This window comes from Portunus trituberculatus, chromosome 38, assembly GCF_017591435.1.
Source record: "Portunus trituberculatus isolate SZX2019 chromosome 38, ASM1759143v1, whole genome shotgun sequence".
In the NCBI taxonomy this organism is placed as follows: domain Eukaryota; kingdom Metazoa; phylum Arthropoda; class Malacostraca; order Decapoda; family Portunidae; genus Portunus; species Portunus trituberculatus.
In genome coordinates, this window is record NC_059292.1 from 22212486 (window position 1) to 22236674 (window position 24189).

Consider the following 24189-nt stretch of genomic DNA (forward strand, 5'->3'; position numbering starts at 1 on the left):
TTCTTCCTCTACCTCCTCTCTCTCCTTCTTTATCTTCTTGAGAGTTTTAGTAGCAGGAGTTATTTTTCGTTGTTCCCCTCCTTAAGTCCTTTGCGGAATTCTAAGTAGCGGTAAATAAGTAATCCTCCTCCTCCTCCTTCAGTATCAACATAAGTACCTCCTTTCCTCCTAATCCTTCATCTTCAGCGTTCTCAATCTCGCTCTTCTCTCCCAAACTTGATCTTTCTCTTATTCTCAGCACTTATTAACTCGAATTTCTTTAATGACAGATGCAAAAGTACCTCTCTTTCTCCTCCTCTTCCTTCATCCTCTCAGTTTTCTCTTAACCTCGATTTCCTTTCCCAAACCTTGCCTTTTCCTCTCCCTCTCTCTTCGTCCTTATTAACTCTTCTCTCGCTGGGACAAAGATGATCACGATAGCAGGAAAAGTACCTCTCATTTTCCTATTCTCAAGTCATTTCCCTTTTCCTCCTCGCCGTCGACTTCGTTTCTTTTCCCATCGCTTATCTTCCTTCTTGTCTTGTCCTCATGAAGAACTGTGGCGAGATTTCTCTCTCACATCTCATAAGAAATAATTAAAGGAAGTCTAAAGTTTGTGAGGAAATTGTCTCTATCTTTTTTTGTCTTCTTTTTCTTCCATCTAATCATCAATCTCGTTTTTTTTTCTCTCATGCTTTATCTTTCCTTCCGTCTTGTCCTTATAAACTTCAATTTCTCACATCTCGTAATTCAGAATCAGTGGGAAAGTTCTAGTCGTCCCCTTTTTTTATTCTCTTTTTTTTTCTTCCTCCTAGTCTTCAATCTGGGTTTTTCTTTTTCCTGTCCTGTCTTTCTTTTTAGTCTTGCCCTTATAAACTTTAATCTTTTGCATCTCACAGTTATTATCAAGTAGAAATTTGTCCTCATTCTATCAATTACGGTATTTCCTTCTTGTAATCAAAACTCATTGCCAACGCTGATTTTACTCCTTATCTTGCCCATATAAAACTTCAATCCTTCCCCTCTTTCCTTTATAAGTTGCCCTTTCTCCTCTTCCTCATATTGAAAACTCGCTCCCAATCCTAAACTTTCATCTTGTCTTGTAAACTTTAAAAAATTGCGTTTGGTCTTCCTAAACCTTAGAGAGTGAAAAGTATTTTGAAGTCTAGTATGTTTCTCCTGGACTGGAGCACCTTAGTGACTCGTATCATTTGAGGCTCAGCGTGTCTCAGTAAATCAATCCACGTCCCTCGTTGCATAAGCCTCATCACTCTTAGCTCAGTTATGTACATGTTGAGCGTCACGCCGCCACACTGAGGGCCTGAAACTGGGCAACAAGCGAGACATGACTAGGCGACGTGCAGAAAGCTTGACATTGCCACTGTTTGATGAAGTGACGTGACTTTCTATATGCTCTGACTCCTCTCAAATGAAAATAAAATTGTAAAATTTAAACAATTAAGGAGAGAATGGAAAACAACATGCAAAAATATTACTATGGCATATCTAAACTCTCTCTCTCTCTCTCTCTCTCTCTCTCTCTCTCTAAGCACGCACGCTCACATGCATTATTCAGTCACCACAGCGGCCGACGGGGAGGGATCTGCCAAAAACAGTGTTGGGAGGGCTGGACCTGAGCCTTGTTTGTGTTGCGGGGTGTATGTGAGGCGCACTTCTACGAGGCTTGGCTGGAAAGGAGTGGAAGGGAGCCGAGACAAGACCGCCACGATAATTGTCCACTTCCTGCGGCTGTACATACTGACTCCCTCCCCTTCCCTTCCTCCCCTTTCTTTTTCTTTCCTCTTCTGCAAAACACGTCCAGTCATTCGTCCGTCGTCTTTAAGCCATCCTGTCTCCGCATCCATTTTGTTGCGACTCGAGACACGGCCAGGAGATTAAAACAGGAAAGAATCATCCGTCTCACCAACCTGCCAGTATCTAACCAGTCAGACAGCCAACCAGACACGCCATTCACTCATCCAGTCGTTCATTCACTCAGTCAACCAACCACTCAACACCGGAGAACCAGCTGTGTCCTTGCTTCATTACACACTCCATTCCTACCCTCCACTACTGCCCTACACCACACCTGCCTCACGCCTCAGCACTCCCCGTGGAGCCCTGGGCGTGTCTCGGGGCTACCCAGGAGAGAGGGACAAGGTGCTGGTGGCGAAAGGATCACTGGCAGAATGATGTAAAGTTAATTAGTGAGCCACATCCACGTCTGATCATTAATTCATCTTTCTATAGACGATGGCATGACTCGCATTTTGCTCCAGGTCATACATTTTGGTCAGCAAGTCGTGAATACTGAGCCTTGTGTTCTCTCAATAGGCATGTACTCTTACAGTCCTATCTACATCCACTGGTTAGATCTTGGAAAGGTATGAAAGGAGTATCTTGCTTTAATGTGCCAAAAAGGAGAGTTAAAAACAAGAAAAGTTTGAAAAGTTCACTGGAAAAAAAAAAAAGCTGACAACACACTCGAGGAAAGCCACCTCCTTGTTAAAAAGGAAAGGAAAAAACTAAGGTGGAAACAGCGCCAGTAAACAACTCAGGGTAAAAATTGTTTGGCTGCAGAACAATGTGATGCCCTCAGCTATTCACCCTCCTCCCCGCTCTCTCCCCCCCTATCCCAGGCCCACTGCGAGACTGAGGGAATGGCTCATCAAGGCAGCGAGGCGTCTGTCTTTGATTACAACAGCACGTTTGTGGTCGACTCAACCCGGCCGACCAGCATGGCAGCGCGGGGGAAGGAGTGACGATGGGGGACTCAGAGGAATGTTACTCCATCTGCTGTTCAGGAACGAAGGAGGCTGGAGGGGGATAGGTGAGGGCGGGGTAGCTATACATATTTCTGGTGAAATGAACAGCGAAAAAAACTGACTGAAAACGTGACACATTAACGCCCGCGAGTCTCGCCGCCAGGAGGCAGGAGGCGCCCCAGCGACGCCTCGTGTAGGACACCACCATGGCGCTCTGCACCTAGGCTAAGGGCGCCGTGTGCACCCAAGAGTTGCTTGGCCACTCGTTGGTGGCTCCTCTCCGCCCAAAAACTCCACCTGATTACCACATTCCGAACTTTTTTGTCGCGAGGACTATCATCAAGGGAACATTATGGCAGCGAGGGAGTGGCGAGACTCGGTGCGGCAGCGGAACTAACCAGTTGCGGCCAAGCAGCGGTGAGTGCGTGCAGCTGCGGGGGGGGGGGAGCTGCCGGGCAGGGACGAGTGGCTGGTGTCGCCTTACAGTCGGCATTCCTGCCCTCTTCAAGCCTTGAAGCCTCACAGCCCCACCTCCCGCACCGCAAGCCACAAGCCATAATGGTGCGATCAGCCATAATAAGGTGGCAATGAGTATGATTATCACCGCATAGTGCGCCGCGCCTGCGTCGTGGCGGCGAGACTCCTGTCTGAAAAGATTCATTAAGGCGCCTTAAGAGGACCAACTCCCTCAAGGTCTCTCCGTGAAAAGGAACCATTACACTTTCGCTGAAGCTGCTCAAAGTTTACTCAGCCGCTCCTCCACACGTGGCCGCCGCCCGTACCACCCGCACGGCCTGCACCCACCGCCCGTGAAGCCTTGCTCGCCCACAAGTTTTCCTCACTGTGCTGCTCATCGTGGCAAGTGTCATCACCACCACACCAGTCATGCACCTGCCGCCCCGGGTGAACGGCTCCTCCCGTGGCGAGCACCAGTCACACGTGGGAGGGTCTGAGGTTGTGCAGGGAAATGAAGGGAGACGAGATGGACACCCTCCCTGTTCCCCTCCACTGGGCCGGCAAGTCCTCCTCCTCCTCCTCCTCCACCCCCACCATCACCACGATTCTAGCCATTACCTTCCTGGAATACTGGAAGGTCATGGCTACAGGAGGGGCGGTGGCGGAGGGAGAGGAGAGAGATAAACAGTACTCATCCTTAACTGTACTGCATCAAGACTAACGTCTTGCATAACGAAGATAGGACAAACAGTGACGGGTTTAAGCTTGGTGAAGTCAGAGTGGGTTACGTTAAGGATTCATCATTGGATTACAAATGAATGACATGTATGTATGTGTATGTGTGTGTGTGTGTGTGTGTGTGTGTGTGTGTGTGTGTATATATATATATATATATATATATATATATATATATATATATATATATATATATATATATATATATATATATGACAAGCTGCATCTTCCCCTATCTTATGCCCCAGTGTTCTCAATAGCTAGACAGATGTATCAATGAAATAAGTGGGAGTACGTGAAGGATGTTTAAAGGTATTGCTAAGAGCATATCTCACAGTATCTTGCAGTTTTCCTTATTTTATGTTGAGAGTACACTAGACCCAACACATTCAACATTCTCTATTCTCTCTCTACATGACGCTCGCGGCAGGACGGGACCATAGCCCCCGCCGCTCTGTGAAGGCTGTTATCTCTGTCTGTGTCTGGCGGGGCAGCAGCTGCGCCCTCACCTCCTCACCTGCCCGCATCCCCCGTGACTCACTCCACCTGGCCCCCACCTCACCACGCGGCGCCCCGGAACCACACACACACACACACACACACACTATCCGAAAGGTGTAAATTTAGGTAAGTACAAAATCAATACATAACACAACCACTGATCAGCTGAAAACGTTACGGAATACAATCTATCAGAAAGCGTTTATCCTCGAACAATTTTTGACGAAAGTATTGACAAAATAATTCTGGAACAACAGCAAAAGTCAAACAAAAACGTGAACAACTATCAAAAACAAGTTAAAACACACCAAAACAGGATGAGGAAAAGAAACAATTACAATGAAAACTTAGAAAAATAAAAATCGCCTGCAAAGATGAAGGTTTAACAGGCAAGCATGAGGAAAAACAACAGCGTAGTAATCAGATAGCAGAAAGAAAGACAATATTTACGTCCTGCACGAAGGGACGAAAACGAGAGAGAGAGAGAGAGAGAGAGAGAGAGAGAGAGAGAGAGAGAGAGAGAGAGAGAGAGAGAGAGAGAGAACACGAAGGATGATCCATGAAGCATCAACCCCACAATCAGTCCCTGCGTCAGAAGAGCCTTGAAGGAGTAGCAGCAGCAGGAGGAGGAGGAGGAGGAGGAGGATTAACACATACACCAGTCACGCTCGAACTACACCGCTACACTTCCTCCACCACCACCACCACCACATCACCCTCCACCTCCCCCAGTAGCCATGTGTTCGGTCCTCCTTCACTCCTCACTCCTTCTCCACCTTCTACTCTTCAATCCTCCGTCACAGCATCGTTTTCTTCTTCTTCTTTTCACTAATGTCTCCCTCCGATGTCCCCGTTGCTAATCAAGTTCACTAAAATTTTTCAGAGCCACGTCTCGCTCCCACAATGCCCAAGGAGCGATAAGCGGCAAAAATCGGGCCGCTCAAGGAGGAGGTGCGGTGAAATGACACTTTTGGTCCCTCGACAATGTAGGAAATTAACCGGAAAATTCGATGTGTAGCGAAAAAAAGAGAAGAAAAGTTGCGTGAGATAAAATGTATTGCGGATTTTTAACTTTTTTTTTGTTTTTTGGTGGGTAATGTGGTGGAATGGAGGATGCAGAGAGAGAGAGAGAGAGAGAGAGAGAGAGAGAGAGAGAGAGAGAGAGAGAGAGAGAGAGAGAGAGAGAGAGCACATACACACATTAGAAATCAGTGATACGTATAGAGACATCAGCATCACCATTAATACACGACAGATTACCATCACCACCACAATCACCACATCACCAAGACACGTTACGAGGCCTAACGAAGGGCGTGACGTGGATCATTCATCACCCATTTATCACCATATTACTCAAGCCATCCATACACGCCCATTCAACACCATACACTACGCATACAACACCACACACAGTCCTTGCTAATCTTATCAAAGTACCGTTCTTCCTAGCACACACACACACACACACACACACATGCCTTCCCGCACCTGCAAGGAAAGGCTCTCGGCTGTCAGGTGGTGTGCAAGAGGGGCCGTGAAGAGAGAGGGAGAGGGAGAGGGGCGGTTTGTAGTAACCCTATCCGCCGGAGAAGTGAGGGAGGCTCTGGCTACTTCTTAAGCTGGCCAGGGGAAGCTCTCTCTCTCTCTCTCTGGTTATGGTTATGTTCAAGGCTCATCACAACTCTTCCTTTTTATAAGTGTGTGTGTGTGTGTGTGTGTGTGTGTGTGTGTGTGTGTGTGTGTGTGTGTGTGTGAAAACGCCCCAGCAACAAGTTTTCCTACAAGCATGCGCAGCAAGACAACACTGTGGACACAAGAACATGACTCCTTTCAAAATAAGCGAACAGACAAGAACGAGAGAGAGAGAGAGAGAGAGAGAGAGAGAGAGAGAGAGAGAGAGAGAGAGAGAGAGAGAGAGAGAGAGAGAGCAGCATTCAACCCACGAAGTACGACCACCACCAACCCATAACACATAAAAGACTCATTAGTTCATAAACCGATGGGGAAACACACTGAAATAGCCAATAAGACCACAAACTAATATTGAAACCCACGAAACATTACCGATAGAAGACAACAACAACAAAAAAAAAAAATATCACGTACTTCAAAATAACAATGAAAGACAGCCAGAAAACCAGGTCCAGATTACCAACATTCAAAGATCAGTGGAGAGAAGGTCCGTAACTCAAGACAACAAATTAATATCAAAACCCTCAAAATCTTGCCCATATAAGACCAAGAATCAAAGAAACCTCACATACTTAACACCAACACTCAAAGGCAAGCCAGAAGACCAAGACTACATTATCCACACACAAGTATTAGCAGAGAGCAAGACCAGTATTTCAGACCACTCTTAAGCCACCAGACAGCCTTGAGGTGACTACACTACAGCCAGCCCACCCCAGCGCTAACCCAGAGAGGGGAAAGGCACGACACGACCCGCTGTTTCGCCACCCACACCCGCAGCAGGGAGGGGCCAGGCCAGGTGCCAATTACAGCGTCCAGAGGGCCATTTGTGAGGCACGAGCCGACACGCACTGCCCCGCCCTCCGCCCTCCCGCGAGCCATTACTGCTGGGGTTATGCCATGCGCCGTTCCGCTCCCTGCCCTACACACGGATGCTGAGAGAGAGAGAGAGAGAGAGAGAGAGAGAGAGAGAGAGAGAGAGAGAGAACTTAGCAATACATATCGTGTCCAGCCGGTGCCCTGTTTCCTCGCTATGAATGTGTGATGAAAGGTGTCAGTCTGTGTCCATTCACCACATACGGCTGCCTATCACCACCATCACCGTCACCACCAACAACATCACCTACCCACACCACCACCATTACTACTACTATTAGCTACATCACCGTCACCACCACTATACAACACACCACACAAACCAAACATCACTACAGCATCACCAACACACATACACACACACCAGAGAGTAAACAAACACAAACATGCGCGATTAAAATCATGAAGTAGAGAGAGAGAGAGAGAGAGAGAGAGAGAGAGAGAGAGAGAGAGAGAGAGAGAGAGAGAGAGAGAGAGAGAGAGAGAGAGAGAGAGAGAGAGAGAGATGCAAAAAAGGCGTGGTTAGCCCAAAGAAGGGAGGAAAAGAGGATATGCAATAAATGAGAGAAGTGATGAAGTTTTGTCATTATAAAGATGAAAGAGGAGGAGAGAAAGAGATAAAGGAAGGGGGGTAAAGGATGATGGAAGAGGGGAGGAGGTAAGTGCAAAGTAAGGCGCCTAAGAAATATGAGGTGAGACAAGAACGGATGGGGAATGAAAAGGGAGGGGATAGAAAGAGGAGGTTAAGTGCAAGAGTGTTTTGGGGGAATATGGGGATGGGCAGGAAGGGACAAGGATGTGGAGTGGAGTGGGGTGTGAGTGGGGAATGCGGGGAGGGCAGACAGGCGGGCGGGAACCAATGACACGGTTCGTTGGCTCTCATATGACCAGTATTGCGCCGTGATGCAACCGATGGTGCCGCTACGCTGATCACTCCCTCCTCCCCCCCTTTGCAATGCACCCCAACCACACCACACCCTCACATACACAAACCAATTCATCTTGACCCACCAATCCACTGTCTGGCCTCGCGATGCAATACAAACACGTGAATCTTGCTTGGAACTTTAATCTCAGTGCAACACAATCCAATTAATCTTGCTACATTTTCTCAACCTCGTAATAGAACACAACTCCGTGAAACTTGCAAGGAATTTTAAACTCTCTCAAGACAACAGAATCTCACGCATTCTAGCCTCACTATCTTCCAGTCTCATTTACTTGTTATATCTCAATCACAGAACCTCATATGCTCGTCTATTCAGTTCCTCAGTACCTAATATCAAGTCTACAACCCCATTCTCGTCACATGTAAACCTCACCACTTCAACATCAGTTAACCTCAGTCCAAGATACAATCCCAACCTCACTACCTAGTCACGCATCAATCTCCCCACCACTATCATACAGCCTTCATCCCTCCACAATGCACCATACAACCTCACCACACCTACATGTCTTCCCAGTGTCGCACCTGCTTGCCCCGCCCACGCCCCGTCCCGTTACGTGCACGCGCGCTCATACACACACACACAAAACACACACACACACACACACACGCCCAGTCCCAAACCACAATGATGGGCAAGGAAGCTAATTTGATGAGAAGCTTATGCGCATCTGTCACTTTCCGCCCACCACGCCCCGACACACATGGATAGCGTCACACACAAAAAATATGAGTTGCACATGTTTTATGGCGGCAGTAAAGGAGTTTCTGGAGTGAATGTGGTGTTATTAGTAGAAATAAGTTTCATGGAGGGTACTGTTTGTGTGTTGCTTGATTTTTCTCTCCCCCCCCCAAAGTCGTCTTTCTAAAATCAATAGACTTATGACAGAGACTGAGTCACTTGCAAGATCAAGCTCAAATAGTGCACTTAAACACCACCATTACATTACAAGCTTGTGTGGTTTTCCTATAAGCAATGCTCTGCCAGTTAGTTGTACACGTCGCTGCTTCACCTTTCCACCCGTGACGTATTGTTTTCTTATCGCTTGACGAAAAGAGGTAAAAACTGGAGAGTAAAGAAAGTGTATGTGTGTATGTAAGGAGGCAAACAGATTTTTTTTAAGTCGGGCCAAAAGATAAATACCAGTTAATGTTTTCATATTTTAGTTAACTTATCTATCTACCTATCTATTTATCAAGGAATGGAGTTATCTCAGGTATTACTTAAGTAGGAACCAAAGATAGATATGAGATAGGTACAGCACATGAAATGAAGTTATCCTAAGCATTACAGACTTGATACCACCGAACACCCGCCAAGGACACCACAACAGCAGGAGGGGCACTCGCTCTTTTCACCACTCCGCCACCGCAGCCTTCAGGAAATCTCGCTGGGAACCTCACTCAGAAATCCGTGCCGCTGGGAACTACCTCGGGGATCAGGCGGTGATTACTCCACGCCGCCCTGACACCGTGACGCAGCCTGACGCGACGGAATTGTGCTAAGAGTCGCGAACTACTCTTTTTTATGTATGAGGTGATCTGACTTTAAGTAACCGAAAAAGATTATGAAGAGATTATACGGAGGTGTCAATCTCTAAAAGAAAAAAGAAAAATAGATTATGTAAAATTAAAGGAAAGATATTTTGCAGACTTTACTGATACGGTTCTTAGCTAACCTTCCCAACACTCAAAATTATTCGCGTGTGAGTGAGAAGAAGCACGTCAATTTTGTATATTTATGAGTTCTATACAAAACTGTCTAATAAATCACAGATACTGAAGAAGAGCATTACTTTTGGCAGTGAAAGAAACAAAGAAGTCCTGCAATCACGTCCGCCCCTCTCAGCGCCCCACCACAGCCGCCCCTTTAACACGTCCTCTCTACCCACAAACCTGCCTTGCTGTCTGCTTCCCACACTTCTGGTCCTGCTGGTGGGCTTCCTCTTCGCCTCGTGTCCCACCATCTCGGCCTTCCACTACCCAGAACACCTAAACTCCTTGCCACCACGGCCTTCTACTCTCCAGAACAACTAAACTCCTTACCACCTCGGCCTTCCACGCCATCCAAAACTCTCCCATTCTTGGCTATACACAGCTGAAACTGACCCTCTGGCAGGAGGTATATGTCCCTCAGGCAGCTAAGGAAAAACAAGGTGCCATATTTTGAAATACTTTTGTACCGCAACTGATATTCAAAAGGTTCTAGTTAGCTGAAGCTACACGAATTTTTAGAGTTTTCTTTTACGGTTCTAGCAACAGATTTGACAAGATTTCTACATCATTCAGATAAAAAGGCTGGTAATCTCTGTGGCCTTTGAAAACAGTCGTGGTAAGATGAGAGTAAAGCGTTTCTGAATACGGGCCAAGGGCGGCGCCAGGAGTGTCCATTAGAGGTATCGTGGTCCTTAGCAGACACACTGACACACACCAGTGGCATTAAAACGTCATTAGAGTCCGTCAGAAGGCGCAGGGGAGCGAGTGGCCAGGTAATGTGTATCAAGGTAACTTAATGCCACCAGTCAAGGCGAGCTGGTGGCGGTGGCGGCGAGGAGAGCCAGGACAGGAGAGAGAGCGAGAGAGAGAGAGAGAGAGAGAGAGAGAGAGAGAGAGAGAGAGAGTATACGCGATGGTTCCCTGAATAACGAGATGAAATAATGAAGTAAAACATCACGTTCTTGACACACACACACACACACACACACACACACACACGTGCCGCTTCACGCCCACCTCCCGTTCCTGTCCCCAGTTGTGTGTATCGCATTGTATTCACTTATTCACACTTTTTACATGCACAGCGCCACCTCACTGACACCCACCGCCGCCCACGCCCTCCCATTCACCCGCCCACGCCATGAATGAGGATGACATCACTGGGGACTCACGGCCACCGGGTACTGAATGAGTCACGACGGGGAGGAATTAAGGTGAGGAAGTGAGGATGTGAGTCACGGAGGAGAAGCGCGGGAGTCAGTCAGCCAGTGAGCCAGGCCGCCACTCAGCGTGAGCGTTGCGAAACTCAGGTATGACCGAAACAGGAACTCTTACGACGGGTACTCTGAAACACTTGTGTCCGCAACTCTACTACTTGCAAAAGCTCTAATTGAAACCACACGGGCTCTTAGGATGTTTTTACGACTCTAGTGACAGACTAACAAGATTTCTGCATTATCCACAGGAGAAACACTCAAGAAAACCCGGTGAATCAGAAAAGGGCAAGGGAGCGGAATCTTTTCTGAATACAAGTTAACTATACCGTGCCAGTCTCCCTGATTTCCCTCCCTCTACTACTACCTGTCCAGTGCCTCTCGGTAGCCTCAACAGTCTCGCCACCGCTGCAAACATCGCTGCAGGGTTTCATAACAGATTTGGATGATAGCGACACCGGAGGAACGCTAATACACCAACGGGGATTAGAGTCAGGCCAAACAGAGCACAAAGGGAAGTCACACTCGAGGTGCCGTATTGACATCACTTTGTGGGGTTTCTCAAGCGCCTGGTGAGGATAAGTCTAAATCACAGCTTAGCCTAGACATAACTGTGTCCTGTGTTACGTGTGTGTTTGTGTCTGTGTTGTAGAAGGTCTTGTTTTGTTTTGTGATGTGCGTGTGCGCGTGGGCATGCGCGCGCGCGTATATGTATGAAACATGGCTAGGAAGATGGAAACATACCACACTTCGTTGTGTGTGTGTGTGTGTGTGTGTGTGTGTGTGTGTGTGTGTTTGCAAACGTGTTCAGCAAGCACCGATAAGAAGAGAGAAAACAGAAACATTTCTTTTCTCGTTGTGTATGTGTGTGTGTGTGTGTGTGTGAGCACGCACGCGTTAAAACCCGACTTACAAAGTAGAAACACACAACCCTTACCCACCCACCAACCGACACACACACACACACACGGTAAAAAACACAACTTAAAATGGGGAGGGAGGGAGGAGATGGAGGAGGAAGACGACTCGGGCTGAATCTAATCCCCAGCACGGCTTCCCTGGGACTCCTTCTGAGGGTGGCACCGCCGAGGAGGGGCTTCCGTGCCTCCCTCAACGGGGCCCCGGGTCAAGGAGGCGTGGGTGTTGGTGGTGGTGGTGTTGGGTCACGTGGAACATTACCACCATTGCAACATACGATGCCTCAACACCTCAGCACCGCGGGAGAAATGCAAGATGGTATTGGTGTGCTGATGTGTTGCTTATTGACCAGTGAATGACAGAAGATCGAAATAAATAACCAAAGAAACTATTTAAAGCGAAACAAGGTTACAAGAAGAAGGGGTGTGTCAAGGAATAAGACCGCGTGCTGTTATCAAATTAAGTGATCGACTGATTGAATGACTGAGAACTGACGGACGGACTGGAACTGGCGCCGCAGAGTGAGGTACTGTATCGTACATAAATTCTGACGAGGTGCAGAACAAAGTGGCAAGAAAGAAATGCAAAAGCGTACCCAGCAAGTTACGATGAAGCCGTAGCAACACGAATGAGCAACACAACCTACACCTGTCCACCACGAGATGTCGCTCAACTCAACCAGGCAGAAAACAAACACCCAAGCAATGATAAAGTCCAAGCAACACAACACAAGTAAGAACACAATTTAACCCTCCACCTCGCAACACCTGCCCGATACGAGACGCCTGGCTAACAAGCATACAAATAAGAGGAGGTAAAAAAACAAAGTCCCTGTGATGTAAGAAAGAAGACAGCCAAACAACAGCCTTCCCCAGCTTATTATTGTTATGGTAATCGCGCGTCACGTCCCTGCAATGAGCTAACTCTATCTCTAACTCAACTCATATACGATACATGATGACAACACCCTTTATTATGTATTCTATGGGTTTTAACGCTATTTTGAAGGTTTGTGGATTTTTAAAAAGGTTTTGTATTGATCAATGTGGTTTGGGATGTTAAGTGTTTTTCAATGCTCCTGTCACGAATTCTTTATGTAATACTAATATCTTTTAAGTTTGTAGTGTTAGGTTTATATAGAGTTGTTATGTATGGTGCCTATACAACTATTGAGAGCTTACGGGAAAAATTAGGAATATGAAGATTTTCTTAGACATCAGAACAAACTGAAGCAGCATTTGTTTTTCCTATTTTCATGTTAAACAAACCGAAAAAATACGCAAAAAAAAAAAGAAAGAAAAACAGAGCCCATTCAATGCATTACTCACCACTCCGCCAAAAGGACTGTTTATGATGAAAGAAAAGATAGAGAAAAAAAGTTGGTCTGAAATTCTGCTTAGTTTCGTGAAAACCCAACAGTACATTGCCAGACTCACGATACTTGCACAAGGGATAGGAAAAAGTACCCGAGGACACAGAAACACCCTCTCCACGTGCCCAAGCTGTATTGTCATGGTAATCAGGCGCGGCTCACTCACTGCCTGACTCAACACTCCGCACTGGCCGACGGGAAAGACCAACTCGATGCAACATCCAAGAGAAACAAGTTAAGATTTCAAGTAGTGGTGGTGGTGGTGGTGACTCGCGGCTAGCGGTAAGACAGGCCCCGTGTTATACTGCAGGCCAGGTCACGCGGGGTCACATAGGTCAGGTGTCCCGCATGGTGGCCCTGACCGCGGGGCACGACACGGGGCAGTATGACCACAAGCCTGAAAACACTTAGGTCCGTATCGGAGTATCATTTTGATGTTTTGCTCTCTCGCCAAGACTGTTTTCAAAGACCACAGAGATGACTAGCCGGGTCCTCAAGAGCGTTTCTCCAGTTGATAATGTACGAATCTTGTTAATACGTCACTATATCCACTAAAAGAACACCCTTAAACACCCGTGTAACTTCATCTAGAGCCTTTTAAATGTGGTAGAGGTGCGGCACTTTTTTTTTATTTGATCTACTTCACTCATCACTTCCTTCAGCATCGCTCTTTCACTCTTCACCACACACTTTCCAGCATCACACACTTCACTTTATAGACATGCCGCTGGTCCAGGTTGTGGCCCAGACGCCCTTTAACAGGTAAGGAAGTGGAGGGGTTCACGCCGCCCGGAGGCTTTCGTACTCACCTATTAGCAGAAGAAGGAGCTTGGCCATGGCGTGACGCTGGCGGCGGTGGTGGTGCAGGTTGAGGTGCTGGTAGTCCATGGTGGCAGTGATGGTGGTGGTCAAAGGCTCCTTGGGGACATCACAGATCACTTCAGCACAATATCCTAAGGTGTGTGTATGTATGTATGTGTCCTTGCCGTTTCCTTATTCGGTTTCTTGGACACAACAAACTCAGCACAAAGACACAAAACAATCACAATAGTACAAAGTTGAGTAAGCACGTGCACGGTATTCACCACACACGGTACACTTCACAATGCAGATGCAACAGGTGGGCCCAGTGGTAGTAAAGATCTCCCAGCGGCTAGCAACACCCTCCCGTCACAAAAGTTCCGACAGAACTGAGCCCGGGAGGTTGTACAAGCCAGCAGTCGACATCTGGAAGGCCTCCACGTGCTGGCTTATCCCTTTCTGCGACTCCTCCAAGATCACCTGGGCTTCAAAAAACGACACCAATCTAAAATTTCAAAGTGAAAACACCCTTCCTTTGTACTTTAAAGGATGAAATGAGTTAGAGTGTAGTTTTAATGGATATAAATATTGGGAAAAGGCTGTGTGGCTACTGCAGTCCGGTCTTGTCTCCGCCCCATTGAGGAAGCTGGCGCGGGGATTGGCTGGCTGGCGGGCTGGCGGGACAGGCCACGGAGTGCTTATTGCTGCTGCTGCTGCTGCCATTATTGTAGCTGCCCCCTGAACTTTGTTAGCGATACAGCAACAGTCCCCATGATTCTGTGCATTACTGTTTATGGCTACCTGACGTCCACCCCTTCCACTCCCCCAATCTCTAATATTTCTCTCCACCAATTATACACATCTGTCCCACCGTCCAGTCTCTCTCTCTCTCTCTCTCTCTCTCTCTCTCTCTCTCTCTCTCTCTCTCTCTCTGTCCAAACACATCTGTCCCGTATACCCCACCTCCATTACACACCTGCCCTGTAACCTCCCTCTCTTAACACACACACACACACACACACACACACACACACACACACACACACACATCTGTCATGCATCCCACCACCCTCACAACAGAATTTTAACCCCTCTCTCTCTCCCTCTCCCTTCGTCCTACCTTCAGACTGTCAACCATTAAGTGCCGGAGGAGAGACGCGGGAACAGATTGGGGCAGACAGCATCTCTTGACGGCGGTGGGAGTAAAGAAGGCGCCCCTCACTCCTCATAACCCAGCGATACTTAGCCACGACTTTTGTACCGCTACCTTCTTCCATATCAATCTTAGTACTATTATCTTCTCTATATTCTATCCCTGCTTCTATCATCTACCATCCTTTCTATCTCATGGTGCACTGTACCTATTCCTCCACCATCTATACAATTTCTGCCTTCAGTTTCCAAGACCTCCTTCCTTCTTCAATACTTCCAGTTCTGGCGTTCATCTTCCATAATCTCCACTATCTCTCCCAACCAAGCTTCCACTTCTCACCACGTCTCTTCCATTCCACCTTCCAGCATCTCTCCCATCACATATTTCACATTTTTTTTCCAGCACTCTATCCTTCCACTCTCAGCCATCTCTCCCATTGCAATTTCCAACGTCCCACTCCTCCACCCTACACCATCCAGCTGGTGCCACCAGACCACACACACACACACACACACACACACACACACACACACACACACACACACACACACTATTGTATCCCCCTAGCGGAGTCACCCTACATAGTCACCCCTACAGGAGATTATCAGTCGGAGGGCAGCACTTGTACACCGGCAAGGTCCCGCCCACAAAGGCCTCCCACCCGCGGCCTTTGTGGTGGTGCTGCCCGATACATGAGCCGTGGCGCCCCCAGGGACCTGCTCGAGTCACTAGGGGTGTCAGGCACGCGTCCAGCCAGGCAGCCGCAGCCCTGTCACCCACGTCACTGCCCTTTGTTGCTGTGTTTGGCGCAGGAGGGGACTGTGTGTGTGTGTGTGTGGACCGCCTCGCAGATGGTTGGGTTTTTGTATACCTAGTGGTGGTGGTGGTAGATGAAGACGAAGAGGAGCAATAAAAGTAGTAGTAGTAGTAGTAGTAGTAGTAGTAGTAGTAGTAGTAGTAGTAGTAGTAGTAGTAGTAGTAGTAGTAGTAGTAGTAGTAGAAGAGTGAAGAAGAAGAAGAAGAAGAAGAAGAAGAAGAAGAAGAAGAAGAAGAAGAAGAAGAAGAAGAAGAAGAAGAAGAAGAAGAAGAAGAAGAAGAAGAAGAAGAAGAAGAAGAAGAAGAAGAAGAAGAAGAAGAAGAAGAAGTAGTAGAAGTAGTAGTAGTAGTAGTAGTAGTAGTAGTAGTAGTAGTAGTAGTAGTAGTAGTAGTAGTAGTAGTAGTAGTAGTAGTAGTGAAGAAGAAGAAGAAGAAGAAGAAAGAAGAAGAAGAAGAAGAAGAAGAAGAAGAAGAAGAAGAAGAAGAAGAAGAAGAAGAAGAAGAAGAAGAAGAAGAAGAAGAAGAAGAAGAAGAAGAAAAAAAGAAGTAGTAGTAGTAGTAGTAGAAGAAGAAAAATAAGTAGAAATAGTAGTAGTTGTTGTTATTGTTGTAATGTACTATCTGTACTAAGCATCCCGACACACTAAATGAAAACACAAAGGAACACAAAAGAGAAACAAACAGCAGGAGCAAGACACTGACTAATCCTTACGAGATTGTTTGTATTAGGGAAACAACACGCGAGCTTAAATATTTATATCCTGTTTAAAAGAAAAAAAGTAAAAAATATCCTTCCATTACACTACCATTACTACTACTACTACTACTACTACTACTACTATTACGACTCCGGTGGTTAAAAGAAAGGCGAGGCGGAAACGACGCAGCGCAATATTGGGACACTCAGGGGACGCGATGCTTGGCCCAATGAAGAAGAAAACGAGGACTGAGCGTGACAGGAGGACATTATTATCATTGAAATCACCACTTACCACCAGAGAGAGAGAGAGAGAGAGAGAGAGAGAGAGAAATATATTCCTACTTTCTGGTCTTTCATACATATTTCTGTGTTTTATTTTTCCTACAATTCTTGATATTCAACATTTTTTTTTCCACGAATGACAACTTTAATAATTTTCAGAGAGAGAGAGAGAGAGAGAGAGAGAGAGAGAGAGAGAGAGAGAGAGAGAGAGAGAGAGAGACAGAGAGAGAGTCACGTGGTACTCCAGTAATCTCAAAATAAAAAGTGTAAGTAAACGTATCCCAATTAAAGAAGAAAGAGAGACAGTTTGGCTCTCTCCCTTACCCAGGAAAGTGTTGCGCCATGAGAAGGAAAGTGGAAAGTTTACTGCCATCATTATTCTCCTCATTTCCCACTCATCCTCTCGTGGAAATGGCGCCATATCACCACATCCTTAATCTTGGCGCTTCAACGAGAGAGAGGAATGAAAACTAGCGTAAATATCTTATTCCTGGCTCGTCACTGCGTATATGTGTATCTCTTGGGAAATACATGATAACATCTTTCACTTTCTTTACCACACTGTTTCCCTTCGTCAATAGTGTTGGAAATAAAGGAAAGTGCTTTAATTTTTCATTGCATGGAATATTTTTCGTTGTATCATTCTCTTTACTGATTCATACAGACCCTACCTACATCCTTTCTGCAATAAGAATATGGGGAAGCTGCAGGAAGCCATCAGACCTACAGGTGCCAGTCCCTTTATAAAACATGTCTATCCATTTCCACATATCCTCTTACGTAAATCTGTGTAATCTTTTATTTAAGGACTTGGAATTCCATACCGTTATTTAAATGAGATCTGAACAGTGCTAATTATGACTTTAATCTAACTTCAAAACTTTTACTTTAAGCACTTCTACTTTTATTAATCACACATGGTTTGTTTTATTTCTGGCATTTATTCTGCAGTCGAATCAATAGAGACTGACAGCAATGAAGGTAACTAGTGGAGTTAGATCCCTTAGGAGTTGTGATTTAACTAAATATTCCTTTCTACACCCTCCTCCACCTACGTGTCTTTTCTTACATCTATAATGCCAGGAATAAAACAAAACAAAACAATAACAATGATAATAATAGAGCTCGATCCCTTGCTACTTAACTAAACACCTTTCTCCATCCTTCATCCACGTGTCTTTTCTTAGATTTATAATAGCAGGGATCATAAAAAAAAAGACAATGATGATAATGGAGTCTGATCCCTTACTACTTTACTATATACCTTTCTACACCCTTCATCCACGTGTCCTTCCCTGTCTATACTCTATTTCTGGAGGTACAATAATGGCATAATCATGTACGAGTCTCTTCCCGTAGCTTATCTTGGGAGTGTCTCCTTTTACGTAAGCGGGGTGGACGATGTGAAGAGAGAGAAAAAAATGCCTTACGGATGGAGAACATTGGCTGGCTGGCTGGCTGGCTGACTAGTTGAATGGATGGATGGATGGACACTTTCTGAATCTTCTCTAAGTCTTCGTTTTCTTTCTTTTTTCCTTTTTTTCTTAATGTATTATTCTCTTTTCTTCCTTAGTATATCTATTTTCAAACCAGTATTCTTCTCTCCTTCTCTAGATAGTGGTAGCTAATCTTACCTTTTTCTTTCTTTAATCTTTATATTCTAGGTACCGTAACTAAAAGTGCTCCAGATTGTCACATTATTGATACATTATAAAACCCATACCTAATATTTAACCCTCACATGTTTGTTCTACACCTGATATTCTCTTGTTCTTGCTGCAGCTAATCTTATTATTTATTTCAACCTCATATTTTGGGTACCACAACGAAAACATGCTTAAAAATCGTCGCATCATTTCTACATTACAAAATCAATACCTGTTTCCTAATTCTTATATGTTTGTTCTACACCTGATATTCTCTTCCTCCTGCTCTCGTCTCTCTTTACTGTCTGGCGGATTCAAACAGACTCCCTCGCTTTCAGACCACACTCGTCCCTTCCTTGTGTCAGAGAAGAGGAAGGAAGGGGACGAGTGTGGTGGTGGTGGTGGTGGTGGTGGTGGTGGTGGTGGAAGAATTGTGTTTTGGGTTGTGGTGATGGTGGAGGTACTATTGGTGATATGGTGAGAAATGCGCCCTGGTGGTGATGTGGTAGTGATGCTGGTGGAGAAGCTACGTCAAAGAGATAGTGATGATGTGTTGGTTGTGATGATGGTGTTGATGTTGTGATGGTGACATTGATGGTGAAACAAGTGAGTTGGTGATAGTGCTGACGGAGGAGGTGCTGACAAGACTGCGGTGATGATGCTATAAGTGGCAAGGCTATGGAGAGACTGACATACAGGTGCTGACGTGGGGCAGTGTTTCCTTGCTGCTGACGAGACTGCGGTGTTGATGAGGTGCTGACTCGAGGCATTCTAAGCATCACTTCTCTTTGTTCTCTCTCTCTCTGCTTCTTATAAGACTCTCGCCTCCATTATTCCCATTTATTTCTTTACACTCGTCTATCTTCTTATCTATTTATCCCATTAGTCAAATGACCTCCATTACTCTCTTCCTTCAAGATTATCTATGTATCCATCTACTTATCTTCCTTCCTTCTTACCTACTTTGATATATTCTTACTTATCTATCTGCCTCCCTACCCACCTACTTATCTTTCAGCTTACTTATTCATCCACTTATACCGTGCTTCCTATTCTTACATTCCTTCCTTACTGCTGATCTACCTCTCTCAATTTACCGATAACCTTCCTTCTTACCGATCTATCTGTCTGTCTCTACACTACAATGCTTCAAATACTTCTATCTTTCTTCCTTCCTGTTTACCTGTCCATCCATCCATCTATCCACCTACCCACTCACCTTTCCTGCTTGACTACCTATCCACCTACCCACCTACCCACTCACCTGCGTATCTACCTGTACCGCTACTTGACAAACCACGCAGGGCCATCACTATAGAGTGGCTTACCGACTCGAGTGAGGACGAAACTGACCAATGAGAGAAGGTGTGTGGCAGGTGAGTAGCCAATCAGATGGCCGCGACGGGTCTACCTGGCTACACTTAACAAAAAAGAAGAAAAAAAAGAGATAAGGAAAAGTCGTTCGATGGAGTTAAGATTGTACGTACTCTCATAGAACAGGTTATTTTTCCTCCTTTTTGTTGTTCTTTTTGGTGTGGGAGGGGTGTGAGGGAGGGGGGGAAGGAGGGAGGGTTTCTGCGTAAGAGTCTTGGGGCGGGCGAAGAGTAGTAGTAGTAGTAGTAGTAGTAGTAGTAGTAGTAGTAGTAGTAGTAGTAGTAGTAGTAGTAGTAGTAGTAGTAGTGGTGGTGGTGGTAGTAATAGTACTAGTGGTAGTAGTATTAGTTGTAGTTGTAATTGCTATTGTCGTTACTGTTGTTGTAGCATTAGTAATGAGGAGAGAGAGAGAGAGAGAGAGAGAGAGAGAGAGAGAGAGAGAGAGAGAGAGAGAGAGAGAGAGAGAGAGAGAGAGAGAGAGAGAGAGAGAGAGAGAGAGAGAGAGAGAGAGAGAATATTTTCTTCCTCATCTTCGTCCTCTCAGTCCTCATCCCTCCTCCTCCTCCTCCTCCTCCTGTGAGCTGATAGTAGCAGAAGATGGAATTTCTGATACTATAGTAAGCTCGTGTGTGTGTGTGTGTGTGTGTGTGTGTGTGTGTGTGTGTGTGTGTGTGTGTGTGTGTGTGTGTGTGTGTGTGTGTGTGTGTGTGTGTGTGTGTGTGTGTGAGTTTGTCTCATGTTGCACTGCTCACCGATCTCTATCTCTTTTTATACGCCATTAAAGTAAAGCCTCTCTCTTTTCTTCTCTATTTTTTTTAACACCTGCAGGTTTTTCTCAGATGAGGCAAACCCTAAAAAAAGCCTCCGTGTTTTTGTTTGCTGATTGGTCGCCTCACAAGCGGTACTTTTCCTGCCAGGTGTCATTACTGTTGTTTGGAAGCACGTCTCTCTCTCTCTCTCTCTCTCTCTCTCTCTCTCTCTCTCTCTCTCTCTCTCTCTCTCTCTCTCTCTCTCTTGGTATACGCCGTCGTCCTTATTCTTGCTTTGTTACTTCTTTCTTTATCTGTGTGTGTGTGTGTGTGTGTGTGTGTGTGTGTGTGTGTGTGTGTGTGTGTGTGTGTGTGTGTGTGTGTGTGTGTGTGTGTGTGTGTGTGTGTGTGTGTGTGTGTGTCTCTCTCTCTCTCTCTCTCTCTCTCTCTCTCTCTCTCTCTCTCTCAGAAGGCGGCGTGGACAGCATCACAGCGGGAGTGTTGCTGTGGCCTGGGGGAAGGAGCGGGTCGGGGCACTAGAGGAGGGAGAGGGAGAGGGAGAGGGGGAGACACTGCAAAGTTAGCCTCGCATTACTGAAGAAGAACATGACCAACTTATCTCAGTTACACTTGTTCGCTGCCGCCGTCACGCTCCCGCGGCTACCGAGGCACCGGGATACGTGCATGAAAACCCCCAGGGACAGGCAGTGGTCTTCCCGGGGAGAGAAGAGGTGCTGTTGTAAGGCCCGCATTCAGAAACGCCTTACTCTCTCACTGCGACTGTTTTCCAACGCCATAAAGACAATTTGCCGGGTTGTCAAGGGTGCTTCTCCTGTTCATAATGTAGATATTTTGTTAATCTGTCGCTAGAATCATGAAAACACCCTTAAAAACTTGTGCATCTTCAACTAGAGGCTTCTGAATGTAGTGGCGATGTGTTTCAGATTATGGCCCTAAAGGTCACATCTCTATGAGGCTGCCGCGCAGCCTTCGGGACGCCACTCACAACAAGAAACAGTCAGTGTACTAAATTAAATTTTCCGCATGGATCAGCGGGATGCCGGCCACGCCACGGATGCCTGGGAGCGAGCAGGCTGTGGCGGAGGCAGTGGCGGGGGTTAAGGCAGCGACAGAGCGGCGATGAAGGGACGCAAACTGGGAAGGAGCTGCTGCAAAGGGCGATGAGTCGACATTTTCTCTGAGGGGAAGGAGAGATAATTGACCTGTAGTGGCGAGGGCATGGCGAAGAGAACCTGAAGAGAGCAACACGAAGAGGAACTGAACAGGGTACAATGGGAACTCAAGGAAATTGTACTCATTCCCACTCTGTTTTGTACAGTTGCCCAGGTAGATGTCCCCTGATACGTTAAGACATCAAGGAACCGGTGCTCACCTCCACTCTTTTCTTTTGACGAGGAGGACCAGAGGGTGGTGCAATGGGAGTTAGAATTCCACGAACCTGCACTTGATTCCACTCCAGTCTGTGCTGTTCATCAGTGGCAGAGTCTCTGATATACTAGAAATTCATCACTAATCAGGTTTTTAAATAGACTGAAGGAAGGAGTAACCTGCTCTTAATCTATTGTGATCATCCTTAAATAAGTGTATCCTGATATGCTAAAAATTCCTCACTTATCAGGTTTTAAGTACACAGTCACTGATGGCGTAGAGAAGTAAGGAATAACAACACTTTTTCACTCCTAACCAGTGCTGTAGAGAGAGAGAGAGAGAGAGAGAGAGAGAGAGAGAGAGAGAGAGAGAGAGAGAGAGAGAGAGAGAGAGAGAGAGAGAGAGAGAGAGAGAGAGAGAGAGAGAGAGAGAGAGAGAGAGAGAGAGAGAGAGAGAGAGAGAGAGAGAGAGAGAGAGAGAGAGAGAGAGAGAGAGAGAGAGAGAGAGAGAGAGAATGTGAGAGAGGGAGGGGGGGGACGCTTAGTCAAAACATGAATATGGATGCCCAGAATAACGCCCGCTGCGATGCCTCTAATAGGGCGTCGAGGAGTCCATTAGCTCCCCGCGGCAGCCCTCGAATCGCAAACACACCGTCACCACCACCACCACCACCACCACCACCACCACCACCACCACCTGGCGACAACCCGAGAGGACCTGCCAAGGAGACCAGCGGCGAGTCCTGCGGCGGCGTAATCTGAGACACGGAGGCGAGGCTGGCGGCGGGGGGCGGCGAGTGGGGGGCGGTAGCTGCAGGGGCTCTTCATCAGGCGAGCAACACACACCAGCCTGCTAATAGTGCGTGACGCGGTGGAGGGGGGAGAGGGTCGGGTGAGGGGGAGGAGGAGCAGGGGATGGAGGCATCGGTAACTGAGAGGGTAGAATAAACACACACACACACACACACACACACACACACACACACACACACACACACACACACACACACACACACACACACACACACAAAAAAAAAAAAATAAAGTAAAAACAAAGTAAAAAAAAGAGAGAGTGAGAGAGCAGGGATGCCATGTAAAATCAAATCCTACAAGAGATGCAGACTAAGTTTATCCTTCCCTCGTCACACTCACTTTAGCCAGACGGGAGGAGCAGGACGCCGCGCATAAGTAGCTCTTTTTTTTTTTTTTTTTACCAGAGAGAGAGAGAGAGAGAGAGAGAGAGAGAGAGAGAGAGAGATAGAGAGAGAGAGACCTTACATAAGCGAGGCAGAGGGCAGGGAGGGAGAAATGGGGAAGGTGGAGAAGGAGAGGTAGAGAAGGAGCGGGAGGAGTAGAGGCGGCAAGGAGGGAGAGAAAAGGCGAGGCGTCTTTGCGTGTGTAGGTAAATTTATCACGACACACACACACACACACACACACACACACACACACACACACACACACACACACACACAAGTCGGCGACATCAAAACACACAAAAAAACAATTTAAGTTTCCTCTGATCACTAAAGCCGCCACCACCACCACCACCACCACCACCACCACCACCACTACGTCATTTGTCTTGCCTATAATTATTCCCTGAGACACTCGCTTGCCCGCTGACCCCCGAGGACACGCTGCCCTCCACCACCATTATCACGTGCCCTCTTTGCTGCCCATACCCAGCTGTTACTGAGTTTACTGCAGCTTCCTCATTTTCTCCCCATTATTTTCTTTTCTCCTGTATTCTTTCCATTAGACACGCAGGGTACTTGTGATTCATGCATAATTCAGTGGCTACCTGCCGGCCTTCATCTGTATGACGTGTCTGGATTGATTGAATTAGATAAAGTAGTGTCTGATTCTGCATATTAATAACATTCCTGATGCTTTCTTTAGTTTTCATTCTTTTCTCTTGTTCTTCCGTGAGAATACGTAGGAACGACAGGCAGAGAGAGAAGCAGAGAGCGAGAGACAGATAGTATACTGAAAGCGTAAGACAGAGTTCATCCGTGTGTGTGTGTAATTCACTGTTTGATCTGCTGCTGCAGTCCATGACGAGACAGCCAGACGTTACCCTACGGAACGAGCTCAAAGCTCA

General features: G+C 46.5%; 1 protein-coding gene across 1 annotated transcript in view; it reads right to left on the bottom strand.

Annotated features, from left to right (window-relative positions):
• Positions 1-14452, bottom strand: part of LOC123514547 (hemicentin-1-like) — a 122225-nt gene extending 107773 nt beyond the window's left edge. The window contains exon 1 of the mRNA XM_045272474.1: positions 13986-14452. Within this exon, the coding sequence (XP_045128409.1) occupies positions 13986-14064 (79 nt within the window). The 5' untranslated portion in view covers positions 14065-14452. The remainder of the gene's footprint in view (positions 1-13985) is intronic.
• Between the last annotated feature and the right edge of the window lie 9737 nt (positions 14453-24189).